General features: G+C 43.7%; 1 protein-coding gene across 2 annotated transcripts in view; it reads right to left on the bottom strand.

Moving 5' to 3' along the window:
• LOC126238059 (ecdysone-induced protein 75B-like) overlaps positions 1-16,386 on the bottom strand; it is a 626,856-nt gene that overhangs the window by 163,120 nt on the left and 447,350 nt on the right. For both annotated transcript variants that reach the window (XM_049947766.1, XM_049947765.1), the window contains exon 5: positions 9,291-9,399. In XM_049947766.1, the coding sequence (XP_049803723.1) occupies positions 9,291-9,399 (109 nt within the window). The remainder of the gene's footprint in view (positions 1-9,290; positions 9,400-16,386) is intronic.

A 16,386-nucleotide genomic window follows, 5' to 3' on the forward strand; every position in this document is an offset into this window, starting at 1 on the left:
ATAATAACTACAAGGAATCTTAAAGAACGTACGCTTCCGCGGCCGGTGTCGTATTGATTAAAATTCTTCTGGGTATTATGCTAAAAACTAACAACAATAATAAACTAAAACCGACGTTTCGGCCGAATTGCAACGGCCTTCCTCGTTCCCTGAGGAACGCCGTTGCAATTCGGCCGAAACTTCGGTTTTAGTTTATTATTGTTGTTAGTTTTTAGCAATGACGCGGCATAATACCCAGAAGAATTTTAAACACTAATACATTTCAGAGTTCATGTTGTAATTTCGGCTCAGTTCTAGAAATTCTACCCAGCAAGGTATAAAGACATTCGAGCTACAACTTCCAATGACTACAGTAAACCTAACGTTTTTAACATAAAAATTAAGAAGATTGCAAATTGCTAAACGACTGAGATATTAATTAATAGACGTCTGAAAAAGGGTCCATTCATATGCTGCCATCTGTGCCTAGGACGGTAGACAACTGACGTTCCTCTGGCGGTCAGCTGCTCCCTTATATAAATAAGAAGGAGACCTTCGCTCCGAGATATAAATCTGTTCGCGTCAGCCAAACGCCTGCGTCTGCTGTGCCCAAGGCCCAGAAGAAGGGTTTGCCTCGCATGACGTCACAGCTAGGCAGACTTAAATGCGTTTGCGGTAAAAGTAGTAAGTGAACTCGCGAGACCTATACGCCGTCCTGGATCGCTTAGATTTCACGAAAGTAACTTTTGACAAAAAATAAAAACATCTACAGCCGTTCTTTTGATTTAATTTTACACTACTGGCCGTTAAAATTGCTACACCAAGAAGATGACGTGCTACAGACGCGAAATTTAAACGACAGGAATTAGATGTTGTGATATGCAAATGATTAGCTTTTCAGAGCATTCACGCAATGTTGGCGGCGGTGGCGACACCTACAACGTGCTGATATGAGGAAAGTTTCCAACCGATTTCTCATACACAAACAGCAGTTGACCGGCGTTTCCTGGTGAAACGTGTAAGGAGGAGAAATGCGTACCATCACGTTTCCGACTTTGATAAAGGTCGGATTGTAGCCTACCGCGACTGCGGTTTATCGTATCGCGACATTGCTGCTCGCGTTGGCCGAGATCCAATGACTGTTAGCAGAATATGGAATTGGTGGGTTCAGGAGGGTAATACGGAATGCCGTGCTGTATCCCAACGGCCTCGTATAACTAGCAGTCGAGATGACAGATGTCTTATCCGCATGACTGTAACATATCGTGCAGCCACGTCTCGATGCCTGAGTCAACAGATGGGGACGTTTGCAAGACAACAACCATCTGCACGAACAGTTCGACGACCTTTGCAGCAGCATGGACTCCCAGCTCGGAGACCATGGCTGCGGTTACCCTTAACACTGCGTCACAGACAGGAGCGCCTGCGATGGTGTACTCAACGACGAACCTAGGTGTACGAATGGCAAAATGTCATTTTTTCGGATGAATGCAGGTTCTGTTTACAGGATCATGACGGTCGCATCCGTGTTTGGCGACATCGCGGTGAATGCATATTGGATGATTGTATTCGTCATCGCCATACTGGCGTATCACCCGGCGTGATGGTATGGGTTTCCATTGGTTACACATCTCGGTCACCTCTTGTTCGCATTGACGGCACTTTGAACAGTGGACGCTACATTTCAGATGTGTTACGACCCGTGACTCTACCCTTCATTGGATCTCTGTGAAACCCTACATTTCAGCCGGATAATGCACGACCGCATGTTCCAGGTCCTGTACGGGCCTTTCTGGATACAGAAAATGGTCGACTGCTGCCCTGGGCAGTACAGTCTCCAGATCTCTTACCAATTGAAAACGTCTGGTCAATGGTGGCCGAGCAACTGGCTCGTCACAATACGCCAGCCACTACTCTTGATGAACTGTGGTATCGTGTTGAAGCTGCATGGGCAGCTGTACCTGCACACGTCATCCAAGCTGTGTTCGACTCAATGCCCAGGCGTATCAAGGCCGTTGTTACGGCCAGAGGTGGTTGTTCTGGGTACTGATTTCTCAGGATCTATGCACCCAAATTGCGTGAAAATGTAATCACATGTCAGTTCTAGTACAATATATTTGTCCAATGAATACCCGTTTATCATTTGCATTTCTTCTTGGTGTAGCAATTTTAATAGCCAGTAGTGTATTTTGTCGCTATAAGTTTGGACAAAATAAAATAAAATCATAACGACGGCTGTAGGTGTTTTTATTTTTGGTCAAGATAATAAACGGCCGTCGTCCCAGAGAAGTCGTGCTAAAAGGATGGATACACAATAGCTTGAATTAGCTTTTTGTCTGCCGCCAGCAATGTTGGCAAAGTGACGTGGCAAATGGCGAGATTGTTTTCCATTTTTAAGGCAACGAATCAATTTTTGGTGTTTAAAAGTGAGGGTGGTAGACCATTTTAATTGGGACTTCCCGTACTGGTTGCCTCTGAACTGCACTATTAGTGCTGTCCCCGACAGTGGCGATTAAAGAAAAACCTCAAGGAGGGGCGCTAAGGATATCTTGAGCTACCTTTAATGTAACCGTAATAAAAAATAGCCAAATTACATGCAAAGTTTAAGAATATTATATTTAAACTCATTACACACATATACAGGGCAATGCTCTCATATGATATAAAAAAGTTACAATTCTTTCCTTCCTTAAATGATATGTTCCATGCGCCTACTCTTCCTGACAAATTGGTTAAACACATCGGCAATAGGACAATCAATATCAGGGTGAGTGTTCAACAGAGCTAAGCCATTAAGTTGATCCTCCAGGAGGATTTCTCCATTATTGTCGACCTCAGCCATGTCTTTGTACGCCGCAACTTTGAAAAACTTCTTTCCACTGTAGCAATAGATGCAGGTAGACCGGCAACTATTTTGTAGAGCGAGTGCAAAGTTGGATAGTTAGATTTACGACATGCGTGCTACATAGAAAAGTTCAACCACTCGATAACTCGATTCAGTTCAACTTATAACCAACGACGGCGGGTAAGACTAGGTCACATAACGTGCCAGTACAACAGCAGGCGGCGTAAGCTCCCATGGCCGATATACATGCGACGAAACTAAGCATATCGGCTTGCTTCTATCAATATCAATAATATACGACCGCAGATTAGGATGTCCTTACCCATATATATGCTCCAAGCAGCAGACATCCACATCGTCCTCCTACAAGACGTATACGTCGATGAATTCCCTGTCATGTGCGGGTAAGTATCCTACCTATCACACGCCTTCTAAGCTGGTAGAGGCACAGCAATACTTCTTAAAGAAGGCATCACGGCACGGGGATTAGCAATGACAGTACCTGATATACGACCCATCAACATCTATGCACCGACGAAGTTGCCCCGCTCCTTCAAGGTCGACACGACCTATTATTCCCAGGCGGCGATTTTATTTGTGTACTTGCACCGAAAGACCAATTTCCTCGATATACCCCTTGCCCGGAATTACCCCAATGTTGGCGCATAGTATGCATCTGGTTGACATTTGGAAGCATGTCCACGCCCTCCGCTCTCGATACACACATATAACAAGTCATTCCGCTAGTCGTCTCGACCGAATATATGTTGGATTATAGACAATAAATATCCATATCTCCTTTCCTTATCTCCCTCCCTTTTTTTTAAAAAAAACATATTCACTTTTTGTTTTGGTGGCAGTACCTCTGTAGGTTGCTCGCTAGGCGGGTGATCTTGAAGGGGACTTCGATACTTTGGCCCATATAACCAAGTACTCGTCAGCATTCAACTTCTTCTTTCTTCTAGTACAGGGCCGGCCAGAAATTCTGCATGCGCGCGGTGCTCCTGCACATGTGCAACTTCCGGGTCACAACGTGCACGCCGCAGCCGCCAGCGTTCATGTAGTGCATGTTTCTGCGCACAGATGCCGCTTTATCCACTTGCTGGGATACTCTGTACCGGCGCATTCTAGTGCTCTTTCCACAGCTTGCAAGCCAACCATGGGGAGGTATTTCGCGTATTAAACATTTAAAATACTGTCACAGTCTACTCATTCAGGCGTCTACTTTTATGTTAACAGTTTAACCCAGTAAGACAAGTAATACAGTTAACAACCGTGGGTTTTTATTAAGACAGCTTGACTGACGGCACGTAAATACGCGTAATGTTTTTGATCTAGTATTTAAGAAAGAGAGCACTTAGCGACTTCCAACGAACCTTATTCATGATTTCAAATAACATTAAACTAATGCAAGGTTTCCTATAACTAATTCTCGGTGCCCTCAGTTACACCCACATAATTTCTGTCTCACTGACCTCTGAACAGAATGATAACCCCAGACTCTCGATGATCACTTGTTATTTCAATACCATTATTGCTATATCTTTCATCAATTCCGTCTGAAATCTGCATAATAGCCGACAATTAGATGAATGTTATGTTTTATCGACTTCAGCTGTGCGTAGCCCTTCACACATTAAAAAAAAACTAAATGTAAATATACGAGGCCTGTTCAGAAAGTAAGCTCCGATTGATTGCCAAATTGAAACCATAGTGAACATCAGAAATCTTTTACTTGTAACAATTAGCTACACCTTTCAGCTACTTCTCTACGTAGTCGCCGTTCTGACTTAGACTTTTGTCATAGCATTGTACCAACTTTTCAATAGCCTCATCATAGAAGGCAGCCGCCAGTGCTTTCCGCCAATTCTCCACGCTGGCCGACACCTCGTTGTCTGTGTCAAAATGTTGTCTTCAAAGACAGCGGTTCATGTGACCAGAGATGAAACTCAGGGGGAGACAATTGCGGACTGTATTGTGGGTAATCTCACATTTCCATTTGAAAACGATGCAGGAGCATCTTCATTGCCCCTGCAGAATGCGGCTGAGAATTGTCTTGAAGAAGAAACAGCACGACAGTTATGTAATGTTAGCTGCATAGCTTCAGGCGAAATTTCTCACCAGGCCCTCGTACTTGGCGGCAGACACTATTTTCTAGACATCTTTACGCACTCACTGCGAGGTCAGAAATGAGAAGAGCGACGTGATGCTAACTGGGGTTATACTAGACACACTACCCAACACATCTGTGCAAAGCTTTATCGGATTTTCATAGTCGTTTCCATTTCGCGACCGATCGGAGCTTACTTTCTGAACGCCCCTCGTACATTGGAACAATCGGTTTAATGACTAATTTTCCTGATAATAATGTAACATGGAGCAGAATGAGGCAATAATGCACAGTTAGTATACAACAATTTTTAATTATGAAAGGAATAAATCCAAACACGTTTATCACTGGTCATGAGAAATGATATAGTTAATATCGGCCACAAAAGCACGGCTCATTGAAAAACGCAAGAAGTTGCGAAGATTTTCATCACTTATGTTTGATCGAAACCTTGATTTATTCATTTTCTTCACCGAGAAAAATCTTTCACAAACATGTCAACCCGAATATGGACATAACTCTCGCGGCTTCTCGATGCACGCCTGGAAATTCTTGTTGTGAAAAATTTTCGTAGAATTCTTTTGTACTTCGCACTGCAAGGAACTTGTCCTCCAGTCTTGTATTGCACTGTAGGTCGGTCACTTCCATCTGCAGATCATTCGGAGCGTCTTCAACTGACGACGAGAACGGTCGAGCAAAGAGGCGAATGACAGGAGACAAACTCGTAACATCTGCAAATCGTGCTCGAAAATGTTCCTTAATTTTTACAATTATTGACTCGTATTCTTGAAATCTAGCACTTTCATGGACCAGTCCAAGAGTCGGGAAATGTGCAGTGTTTTCTGTCAATAGCTGGCTCTCCCAAAGCGGAAGCTTCCTTTCAAAGGCATTTACTTTTCCCAACACGTCAGAAATTAAATTATTTTCACCTTCCAAACTGACGTTCAGGCTGTTCACGCGAGACGTAATGGTCACGAGAAATGCAAGGTCTGATATCCAACAAGGGTCTTCCTACATAGGTTCACTTTTTCCCTTCTCATGTAAGAATGTTACTATGACCACACGTAAATCAAAAAATATTTTCAGCATTTTACCTCGACTGAGCCAGCGTATTTCGGTATAGTAAGGTATGTCGCCGTACTCCGCTCCTGATTCCTCCAAGAACAGCCGAAACTGGCGATGCGTAAGCCCATGTGTCTTCAGATAGTTTACAGTACGCACAACAATTTGCATGACGTTTGCTAACGTTACCGATTTTTCACAAAGTGCCTCTCGATGCAGAAAGCAGTGAATTCCATACAACGTCTCGTCCGTGCGCCCTAACTTTTTGCGTTTCCGTGCTATGAGTCTTCTCTGATGGCCCTGCATTGATCGTGCTCCATCTGTGGTCACTGAGACTAACCGATTCCAGTCCATACCGATACCATCAATCGCTTGCTCGACAGCTTGGAATAAGTCCGCACCTGTAGTAGTCCCTATCAAAGGTACTAAGTCCAAAACGTCCTCTGTTACACAAAGTGCGTTATCGACACCTCGTATGTATATCACAACCGGGGCTGTATCTATAAGATCTGTTTCTTCATCGAGCGCAACAGAGAAAGCAACAAAGTCTTTAGCCTTATTTATTAGCTGCCTGTGCACGTCGCCGGCCATAGCACTGATACATCTTGCCACTGTTTGTTTGGATAGACTGATTTCTTGAAACCTGTCAACGTTCGTGGGACACACAAGTTCTGCAGGATCAGACAGACACCCTTTCACAAACTCCCCTTCGGAAAAGGGTTTCCCAGATTGTGCAATTCTTAATGCGATTTGAAAACTTGCTCGCAGTTGAGATTCAGTGTGATTGTCATTCTGGAAAATTGAAAACAGCACATTGTACAGCGTACAGTAAAACAGACATAAATGTAACACAAGAAACTAAGTGTTCAAGAAGTGTCAGTTACTCTGACGTACAGTAAAATCGAGTTGAGGTGTCTCATCCATTTTATTAAGGACATTTAATTTTGCTTGCCGTTCTTCACTGTTGAGTACCCTACACTCGTCTTTGTGATATGTATTATAGTGCCTTTCAATTGAAAACTTACGCTGGCCGCCTATTATTCGGTGGCACAGCAAACACTGTGAGTTTTCGCCAACGGCTACAAAAAATAATTGCAGTTGCCAGTCATTTTTAAACGACTGAGAAGATAGATCTCCCGTCCTTTGCTTTTTCACAGTACCTGCCTTCTCTGTTAAGGTTACGGTCACCAGGGGTAAACGAGACTGGGTATGTTTCGCTCTTGCTTTTACCACATAAACAGGGAAGTGGAGCCGCCGCCGTTCATTTAGGACACATGTCTAATAACAGATGTCGCTGTCGCTCGCTGTCGCACACGTGCGCACATGTGCAGCACTTCCGCACGTCTGCACACTGTGCAGCGTTTGGCCGGCCCTGTTCTAGTAGAAAGGGCTCTTATAGGGACGTTTTCCGCATTCTAATAATCAGAACTCCAGTCCACAGAGTTTGCAAGTTTGTGGTGTACTTGATCGTAGTTGACTCAATTTGAATACAAATGGGCCTCGCATTGGAGTCCTGTAAACAAAGTCAATTTATATTGTAGACGAGATTGTTTCACGGGAGAATTTGTATAGTTTCCTTCCCAATGAAAGTTTTGCCAATCAAGCACCATCCATTTTCTGACTTTTGTTTGTCATTGTTTTTCTAAGGTTCATCAGTTATTTGTAGCTATAGTAGGATGATTAAAAACTTGTCATTACGTTTGTAAAGTTAAATTTGCCACTGTTCTCATTCACACTCCCTCAACTATTCACTATTCTCATTTTTATAATTTTTTGCGGTAATATTTGGGTACACTAGCAATTCAAAGTTAAATCTCATTAAATTAGTTAATTTTATAATTAATTTGACTTCTGAAAGTAACTGAAGATATAGACAACAAATGTGCCATGAGTAAATTCACTAATTTCATAAATATTGGTTTAAACATGTAGTTCACGATTTGACGATTACTGAGAAGATAATACTTTTCTTTATGTATAGACAACATTAACCATCTGTCGGAGATATGCTTATGATTTAAACAAGCGACGACTTGGAGCGTTAGCATCCACACAGCGATTAATTGGCTATCAAAGAGGAATGAAAACAACAAATAAATGAGTTATGTAATGTATGAACTTAAAATCCATGAAGGAACTATGCGCGCATTAAACAACGAGGGCGGGAATCATGTACGTACAGATTCAAAATGAATTTAAGAAAGTACACAAGAGTTCGTGCAGGACGTTAGCTCATAAATTACAAATGAGAGGAATTATTAAATGAAATGTAAATTAAAACGAAGTGAAAGAAACAAATGCAGACACATTATGATATAGTTTCATATACGATTACACTATAGGCATGGAATATGATGTAGCTTCATAACCAATTACTATTACATTTGCAACATAAAATAGTTTTCTTACACAAAGATTTACAATAGTAAATAGGAAAATAAATACGTAAACATGATAAAAGTATGTGGCGTATGATCGTTAAAAATTAAAATGACAGATAATAATAAATTTATAATATAACTTATTAAAAACTTACAAGCCAGCGGTGATAAGAAAGATAAATTAGAAACTATGCTGAACCCAATCGACAACATTAACTATTTTACAGGTATATTACTATTGATACCGCGCAATGTAAGGTCAATCTAACTTTCCAATATCTTTACATCTTAAATGCTGTAATATGTAAACACGGTAAACTGTTTCGTTGGACAGTGAATGACTACGTACCCTATGCAGTATTTCACACTTTTTAGATTCCATACATTTTAGTTTATGACAGTTATTGTAGGCGCCAATGAAAATGTCTCTGTCTTTTACCTTAGTCCACGTCATAGAAAGCCCCTTAGTCTTAGATCTGTGGAAAAGCATTGAGTCGAAGCAAATTAGTTCACGATTAAGTTACCTATTTCCTGTTTTATTCTCCAGAAATTTCACATAACATCGAGGAGATACGCTTTATGGGTCTATGTAGCCAATGAAAAATCCAATATAATTACGTCTCCCCAAGGCCTTACATACAGCTGACAGAAAAGTTTACCACCGACAGGAAATACCTGTCATGTTCCAGGGAAAAACTGTTTTCTCTGGCTGCCAGCATTGTCAGATTTCCTCTCTAGAATTATTACAACGTTACGTTGTAGCAACAGCGAAATTATACTAGAGCAGAAATTAGATTAGGCAGATGACTGATGTACACAGCAGGAGGGAGGGGGGGGGGGGGAGAACTCTCACTCAGATAAGTACGGTCATTAGTAAGAGTGGTAGACAGGAAGTTACTGCTGTATACCTTACCTATTCGTCGGTGCAATGTGGCCGCTTTTGCAGTCGCACTGGACGTGTGTAGAGGATCTGTGCCAATTGTCTCCTGGCTGTTGTGCAGACCAGACTTCGACAGGGAGTCCTGAAATCACGTAAAAACACCTGTTGCAAGCAGCTGCCACGGTAACGATAAAAGTATTTCTGCAACTCTCAAGTACGTGGATTATAGCAAGGAACAACGTCAAGAACTTGACCTGCCCGCTTGCACTGCAGCCAATGAAAGTTGCAGCACCAGAAAGGACAGAAAAAAATAATTTGTTGTGGTCTTACATCTGAGGCCATCAATCCCCTTGAGTTAGAACTACTTAAACCTAACTAACCTAAGGACATCACACACATCCATGCCCGAGGCAAGATTCGAACCAGTGACCGTGGAAGCAGCGCGGTTCTCGACTGAAGCGCCTAGAACCGCTCGTCTACTGTGGTCGGCTCATCCCTAATGCATTACACTATGTTTAGGTAGGGACTCTGCGCAGGCAGTCTATTTCCGGAAAGTTATTGTCCAGAAAACATTGCGTCGTAAGCGGTGCAGTATGATGGGGTGCACTTTCATGCTGATTCGATCATCGATTTCGTTCTGTTCCTCTAGTATGCATAGCACACAGAGCTTCAAAACGAGTTAGGTCCTTCCGCAATAGGTGGTGGTGGAAGTAAGTTCCTATGGGAACAAACTCCTGAGGTCATCCGCTTCCTAGGCTTACACACTACTTAATCCAACTGAAACTAACTTACGCTAAGGACAACATATACACGCATGCTCCATAAAGGAACGCCCGACGGGGGGAGAGCCGCGCGAACCGTGGCAAGGCGCCTAAGACCACGTCGTTTCCCCGCAGTAAGGGACCACATCATAAGAATGTGCAACCCCATCATCAGTACCTCAGCGTTGACATTGCACATGATGGCAGGTAACGTTCTCCAGGCACTCGCCAAACGCAAACCCTTCCACCGGATTGCCACAGGATACAGCGTGTTTCATTGCTCCAGATGGGCCGGCCGGAGTGGCCTTGTGGTTCTAGGCGCTACAGTGTGGAGCCGAGCGACCGCTACGGTCGCAGGTTCGAATCGTGCCTCGGGCATGGATGTGTGTGATGTCCTTAGGTTAGTTAGGTTTAATTAGTTCTAAGTTCTAGGCGACTGATGACCTAAGAAGTTAAGTCACATAGTGCTCAGAGCCATTTGAACCATTGCTCCAGATGACTTGTTTTTATTCATTCCCTTGCAGTGGCCTCGCTCTTTACCCCATCTCAAGCGCCGCTTCGCAGTGGCAATAGAAATGTGTAGCTTATGGGTAGCTGCTCCACCACTGTATCAGATCCTTTCTGACTCTCTACGCACAGTCATTGTGCTAGCTGGACATCATGTACCGCTCTGGAACTGACAAGTGTTTCCACCGCTGATTTCATGCGATGATTCTGCTGTCACTCTCCGCAATACTCGACGCTTCCTGTCATTCAGGTTGGCCTGGTCTTGGATTAGCTCTGGTTACTTCTTCTCATTTCCGCTTCAAAATCAGGACACCCACAGTTTATTTTGGCACTTTTAGAAGTCCCTCATGAATGTTTTACTCAGGTGACATACGGTGGCAGTACACATTCGAAGTCAGCAAGCTCTCGTGAGAGATATACTTTGTTGTCACTGCTTCTATACTGACAACACAATATTACACTCACTCTTTTACAGTGGAAGGCTCTCCTCTGGTGATATCAAGTGGTCAGTTCTGCAAGTCATAGTGATGTGCGGATGAATTTCGATCATACATCAGTCAACGTTGCCTCATCACTACGCCAGGATCTAGCAGTCGCAGTGGTTGCAAACTAATGGCAAGATTTCTAAAGAACGAGCTGTCCGGGATAACAGTTGAACACCGTCTGTATGCAGGCAGATCAGGAAAATACGGACATGTTTTCTTGTTATCTTAATGAAATATAGCGTAACATGCACCTCGAACTTATAGCACAGCCACCGGAGACAATAGGTGGTAAATGTAATTTCTGCTTCCCATATTGTGGACTGCGCAGCAGAGGTTAGAGTGTTGTGTAGCTAAAAGAACCCCACGCCATGACGCAAGATGCAGAGTCCGAATGATTATCGCAAGTGCAATCTTATAACGTTCGTCTCTTCCAAGCTTTCACGACCATACATTCATCGTCATGTTGTAGATAGACGTGAAAAGACAAAAGGGGTGTCCCGCTCACGCTGGTGTTGGGTGTTGCCACTGGGCGCCACATTGTTGGCGAGCACTTTCTCTGCTGCCACATCAAAGGAAGCCACAAAAATGGTCACCATGCTGACATTCCGTCGTGCCTCAGAGGTCGTCTCTCTGTCAGTGAGGGCGCACCTTGCTGCAAAATTTGCCCATTTGCTGACTAATGGTATTTGATATTGCCGTAAGACCCAGCACGGTCGAGTGAACACTGTCGTTTGTCCACGTCGGCCGGGTTTCGCGGCCGTTGTAGTTATGAAAAAATCTTCTGAACCTTCAGGCCGTGTGATATTCCTGTTCAAGCTTCTTCAATGATCGAACAGTCTTCAGCTGTATAGTGATACCAGTGGAATCCGGAAGTATATACCAGCAGATGAATCGAATATTGTTGAATTGTATAGTAATATTAGTGGAATCTTGACGTATATATCAGCAGAAGAATCTAAACGTCGTTCATCTAAGAAGTTAGGAGGAAAACTGCGCGGCCTAACGACCCAGACGATGTTAACACCAATATGCTCGTCCTCTTGGGCGCTAGAAGCTGGGGCCGTTGAGATACTGCAGACGCTAAGAATAGCTATCCTAAACTCATTGATACCATATTCACACGACAGCCGTGGGATGCAGACAAAAGCTAGCATCAGTATTGGGGCACAATAAATCTCAGTCTCGATGGGTCACGATACTGCCACTGTCGACGTACAATAGGTGCAGATAGGCGTTTCTCCTTAACGATATTCCTACAAACAATACTCAAATGACACTTCTTACTAAAGAAATAAATCTTCCAGATTTGCAGAAAGCAGACGTCGTTACACCTACACAGTTTTAGTGGTTGTACTGAAATGCTGAACGTTTGTACATAGTACGCTTCACAGAAATTTAGCGCTTGCTGCATACCACCTTTATGGTGCTGCATTTTTAATGGCCAGTAGTATAACTCAGCGCGAAGGTCTCTGGCGTGCACGACGGGGAGGTTTTTCAAATCCAGAGCAAATGTGCGTCTCATGCAAAGGACGTCTCCAGCACCTTGTGTCATTATGAATGTAAATGTTTTCTCAGACCTACTCAGACAAAAATAGCGCTGAAACCACCTCTCCGTATTAACAGCGCAGTTCGCATTTATGTAAAACTTACGTATCTTTTTCAAATTGCGCAAAATTACGATACCTTTCTGTTTTTAGCGCGGGGTAGCCGCCCGGTCACAACCCCTTGTCACAGTTCGCGCGGGTTCCATCGTCGGAGGTTCGAGTAGTCCCTCTGGCATGGGTGTGTGTGTTGTCCTAAGCGTAAGTTATGTTAGGTTAAGTAGTATGTAACCTTAGGGACCGATGACCTCTGAGGTTCGGTCCATAGGATCTTACCACATCTACATCTACCTACATCTACATGATTACTCTGCAATTCACACTTAAGTGCCTGGCAGAGGGTTCATCGAACCATTTTCATACTATTTCTCTACCATTCCACTCTCGAAGGGCGCGTGGGAGAAAGGAACACCTAAATCTTTCCGTTCGAGCACTGATTTCTCTTTATTTTATTATGATGATCATTTCTACCTAAGTACGTGGGTGTCAACAAAATATTTTCGCATTCAGAAGAGAAAGTTGGTGATTCGAATTTCATAAATAGATCTCACCGCAAAGGAAACCGTCTTTGTTTCAGTGACTGGCACCCCAACTCGCGTATCATATGAGTGACACTCTCACCCCTATTGCGCCTATTGCGCGATAACACGAAACGGGCTGCCCTTCTTTGCAATTTTTCGATGTCCTCCGTCAATCCAACCTGGTAAGGATCCCACACCGCGCAGCAATATTCCAGCGGAAGACGGACAAGTGTAATGTAGGCTGTCTCTTTAGTGGGATTGTCGCATCTTCTAAGTGTTCGCCAACAAAGCTCAGTCTTTATTTCGCCTTCCCCGCAATATTATACAGGGTGGTCCATTGATCGTGACCGGGCCAAATATCTCACGAAATAAGTGTCAAACGAAAAAACTACAAAAACGAAACTTGTCTAGCTTGAAGGGGGAAACCAGATGGCGCTATGGTTGGTCCTCTAGATGGCGCTGCCATAGGTCAAATGGACATAAACTGCGTTTCATTTTTTTTAAAAAAAGAACCACCAATTTTATTACATATTCGTGTAGTACATAAAGAAATATGACTGTTCTAGTTGGACCACTTTTTTCACTTTGTGATAGATGGCGCTGTAATAGTCACAAACATATGGCTCACAGTTTGAGACGAACAGTTTGTAACAGGTAAGTTTTTTAAATTAAAATGCAGAATACAGGTACGTTTGAACATTTTATTTCGGTTGTTCCAATGTTATAGTTCTACCTTTGTGATTATTTCTGAGAACGCATGCTGTTACAGCATGATTACCTGTAAATACCACATTAATGCAATAAATGCTCAAAATGATGTCAGTCAACCTCAATGCATTTTGCAATACGTGTAACGACATTCATCTCAACAGCGAGTAGTTCGCCTTCCGTAATGATCGCACATGCATTGACAATGCCCTGACGCATGTTGTCAGGCGTTGTCGTTGGATCACGATAGCAAATATCCTTCAACTGATGTGACTACGAAGGCTTTCCCGGCGTAATAATTGATAATATTCTTCTCGGGTATGCAGCCGGATCATAACGTCTTCATGACACAATATTTCCGCGGTCCAACTGGCCGCCATCTTCAGGTGAGAGTGCTGGTGCACGATCTCGCCGGAACTGACTTCCCAGCGCAAGCGCGGCCCCTATATAGGCCGCAGAAGACCCACAACGCGTGCGCGAGAAGGTGCCGTAACTGCCCTCTAGCGCAAGTAAACATACCGCGCTGCCAGTGGTGGAAACACGCGGAATCGAGATATCGCTATCAAAAATTAAAAAATTTTATTCCTACGATCGAAACACAGACCGTCGTTTTTTAATGTCAGATAACATCGGGTCCCAAGTCTTACTTAAAAGATAACCCTTGTCTCTATTAATAATATTGTCAGATAAACGAATCTCTATGCATTCTCTTAAAACACAGTCCCAATAGCGAGATGCAGTGGCAACCATTTGTGTCTCGTCATATAGCATTCTGTGTCCCTCACCGGCCGCGGTGGTCTAGCGGTTCTGGCGCTGCAGTCCGGAACCGCGGGACTGCTACGGTCGTAGGTTCGAATCCTGCCTCGGGCATGGGTGTGTGTGATGTCCTTAGGTTAGTTAGGTTTAAGTAGTTCTAAGCTCTAGGGGACTTATGACCTAAGATGTTGAGTCCCATAGTGCTCAGAGCCATTTGAACCATTTTTTTCTGTGTCCCTCGGTGAGACAGTGCTCCGCCACAGCAGATTTCTCAGGTTGAGGGAGCCGTGCGTGCCGCTGATCCTCAACACATCGGTCCTGAATGGTCTACATCTACATCTACATTTATACTCCGCAAGCCACCCAACGGTGTGTGGCGGAGGGCACTTTACGTGCCACTGTCATTACCTCCCTCTCCTGTTCCAGTCGCGTATGGGTCGTGGGAAGAACGACTGTCTGGAAGCCTCCGTGCGCGCTCGAATCTCTCTAATTTTACATTCGTGATCTCCTCTGGAGGTATAAGTAGGGGGAAGCAATATATTCGATACCTCATCCAGAAACGCACCCTCTCGAAACCTGGCGAGCAAGCTACACCGCAATGCAGAGCGCCTCTCTTGCAGAGTCTGCCACTTGAGTTTATTAAACATCTCCGGAACGCTATCACAGTTACCAAATAACCCTGTGACGAAACGCGCCGCTCTTCTTTGGATCTTCTCTATCTCCTCCGTCAACCCGATCTGGTACGGATCCCACACTGATGAGCAATACTCAATTATAGGTCGAACGAGTGTTTTGTAAGCCACCTCCTTTGTTGATGGACTACATTTTCTAAGCACTCTCCCAATGAATCTCAACCTGGTACCCGCCTTACCAACAATTAATTTTATATGATCATTCCACTTCAAATCGTTCCGCACGCATACTCCCAGATATTTTACAGAAGTAACTGCTACCAGTGTTTGTTCCGCTATCATATAATCATACAACAAAGGATCCTTCTTTCTATGTATTCGCAATACATTACATTTGTCTATGTTAGGGTACAGTTGCCACTCCCTGCACCAAGTGCCTATCCGCTGCAGATCTTCCTGCATTTCGCTACAATTTTCTAATGCTGCAACTTCTCTGTATACTACAGCATCATCCGTGAAAAGCCGCATGGAACTTCCGACACTATCTACTAGGTCATTTATATATATATATTGTGAAGAGCAATGGTCCCATAACACTCCCCTGTGGCACGCCAGAGGTTACTTTAACGTCTGTAGACGTCTCTCCATTGATAACACCATGCTGTGTTCTGTTTGCTAAAAACTCTTCAATCCAGCCACACAGCTGGTCTGATATTCCGTAGGCTCTTACTTTGTTCATCAGGCAACAGTGCGGAACTGTATCGAACGCCTTCCGGAAGTCAAGAAAAATAGCATCTACCTGGGAACCTGTATCTAATATTTTCTGGGTCTCATGAACAAATAAAGCGAGTTGGGTCTCACACGATCGCTGTTTCCGGAATCCATGTTGATTCCTACAGAGTAGATTCTGGGTTTCCAAAAACGACATGATACTCGAGCAAAAGACATGTTCTAAAATTCTACAACAGATCGACGTCAGAGATATAGGTCTATAGTTTTGCGCATCTGCTAGACGAACCGTCTAGAAGACTGGGACTACCTGTGCTCTTTTCCAATCATTTGGAACCCTCCGTTCCTCTAGACTCTAGAGACTTGCGGTACACGGCTGTTAGAAGGGGGGCAAGTTCTTTCGCGTACTCTGTGTAGAATCGAATTGGT

The sequence above is a fragment of the Schistocerca nitens genome, chromosome 1, assembly GCF_023898315.1.
Source record: "Schistocerca nitens isolate TAMUIC-IGC-003100 chromosome 1, iqSchNite1.1, whole genome shotgun sequence".
In the NCBI taxonomy this organism is placed as follows: Eukaryota; Metazoa; Arthropoda; class Insecta; order Orthoptera; family Acrididae; genus Schistocerca; species Schistocerca nitens.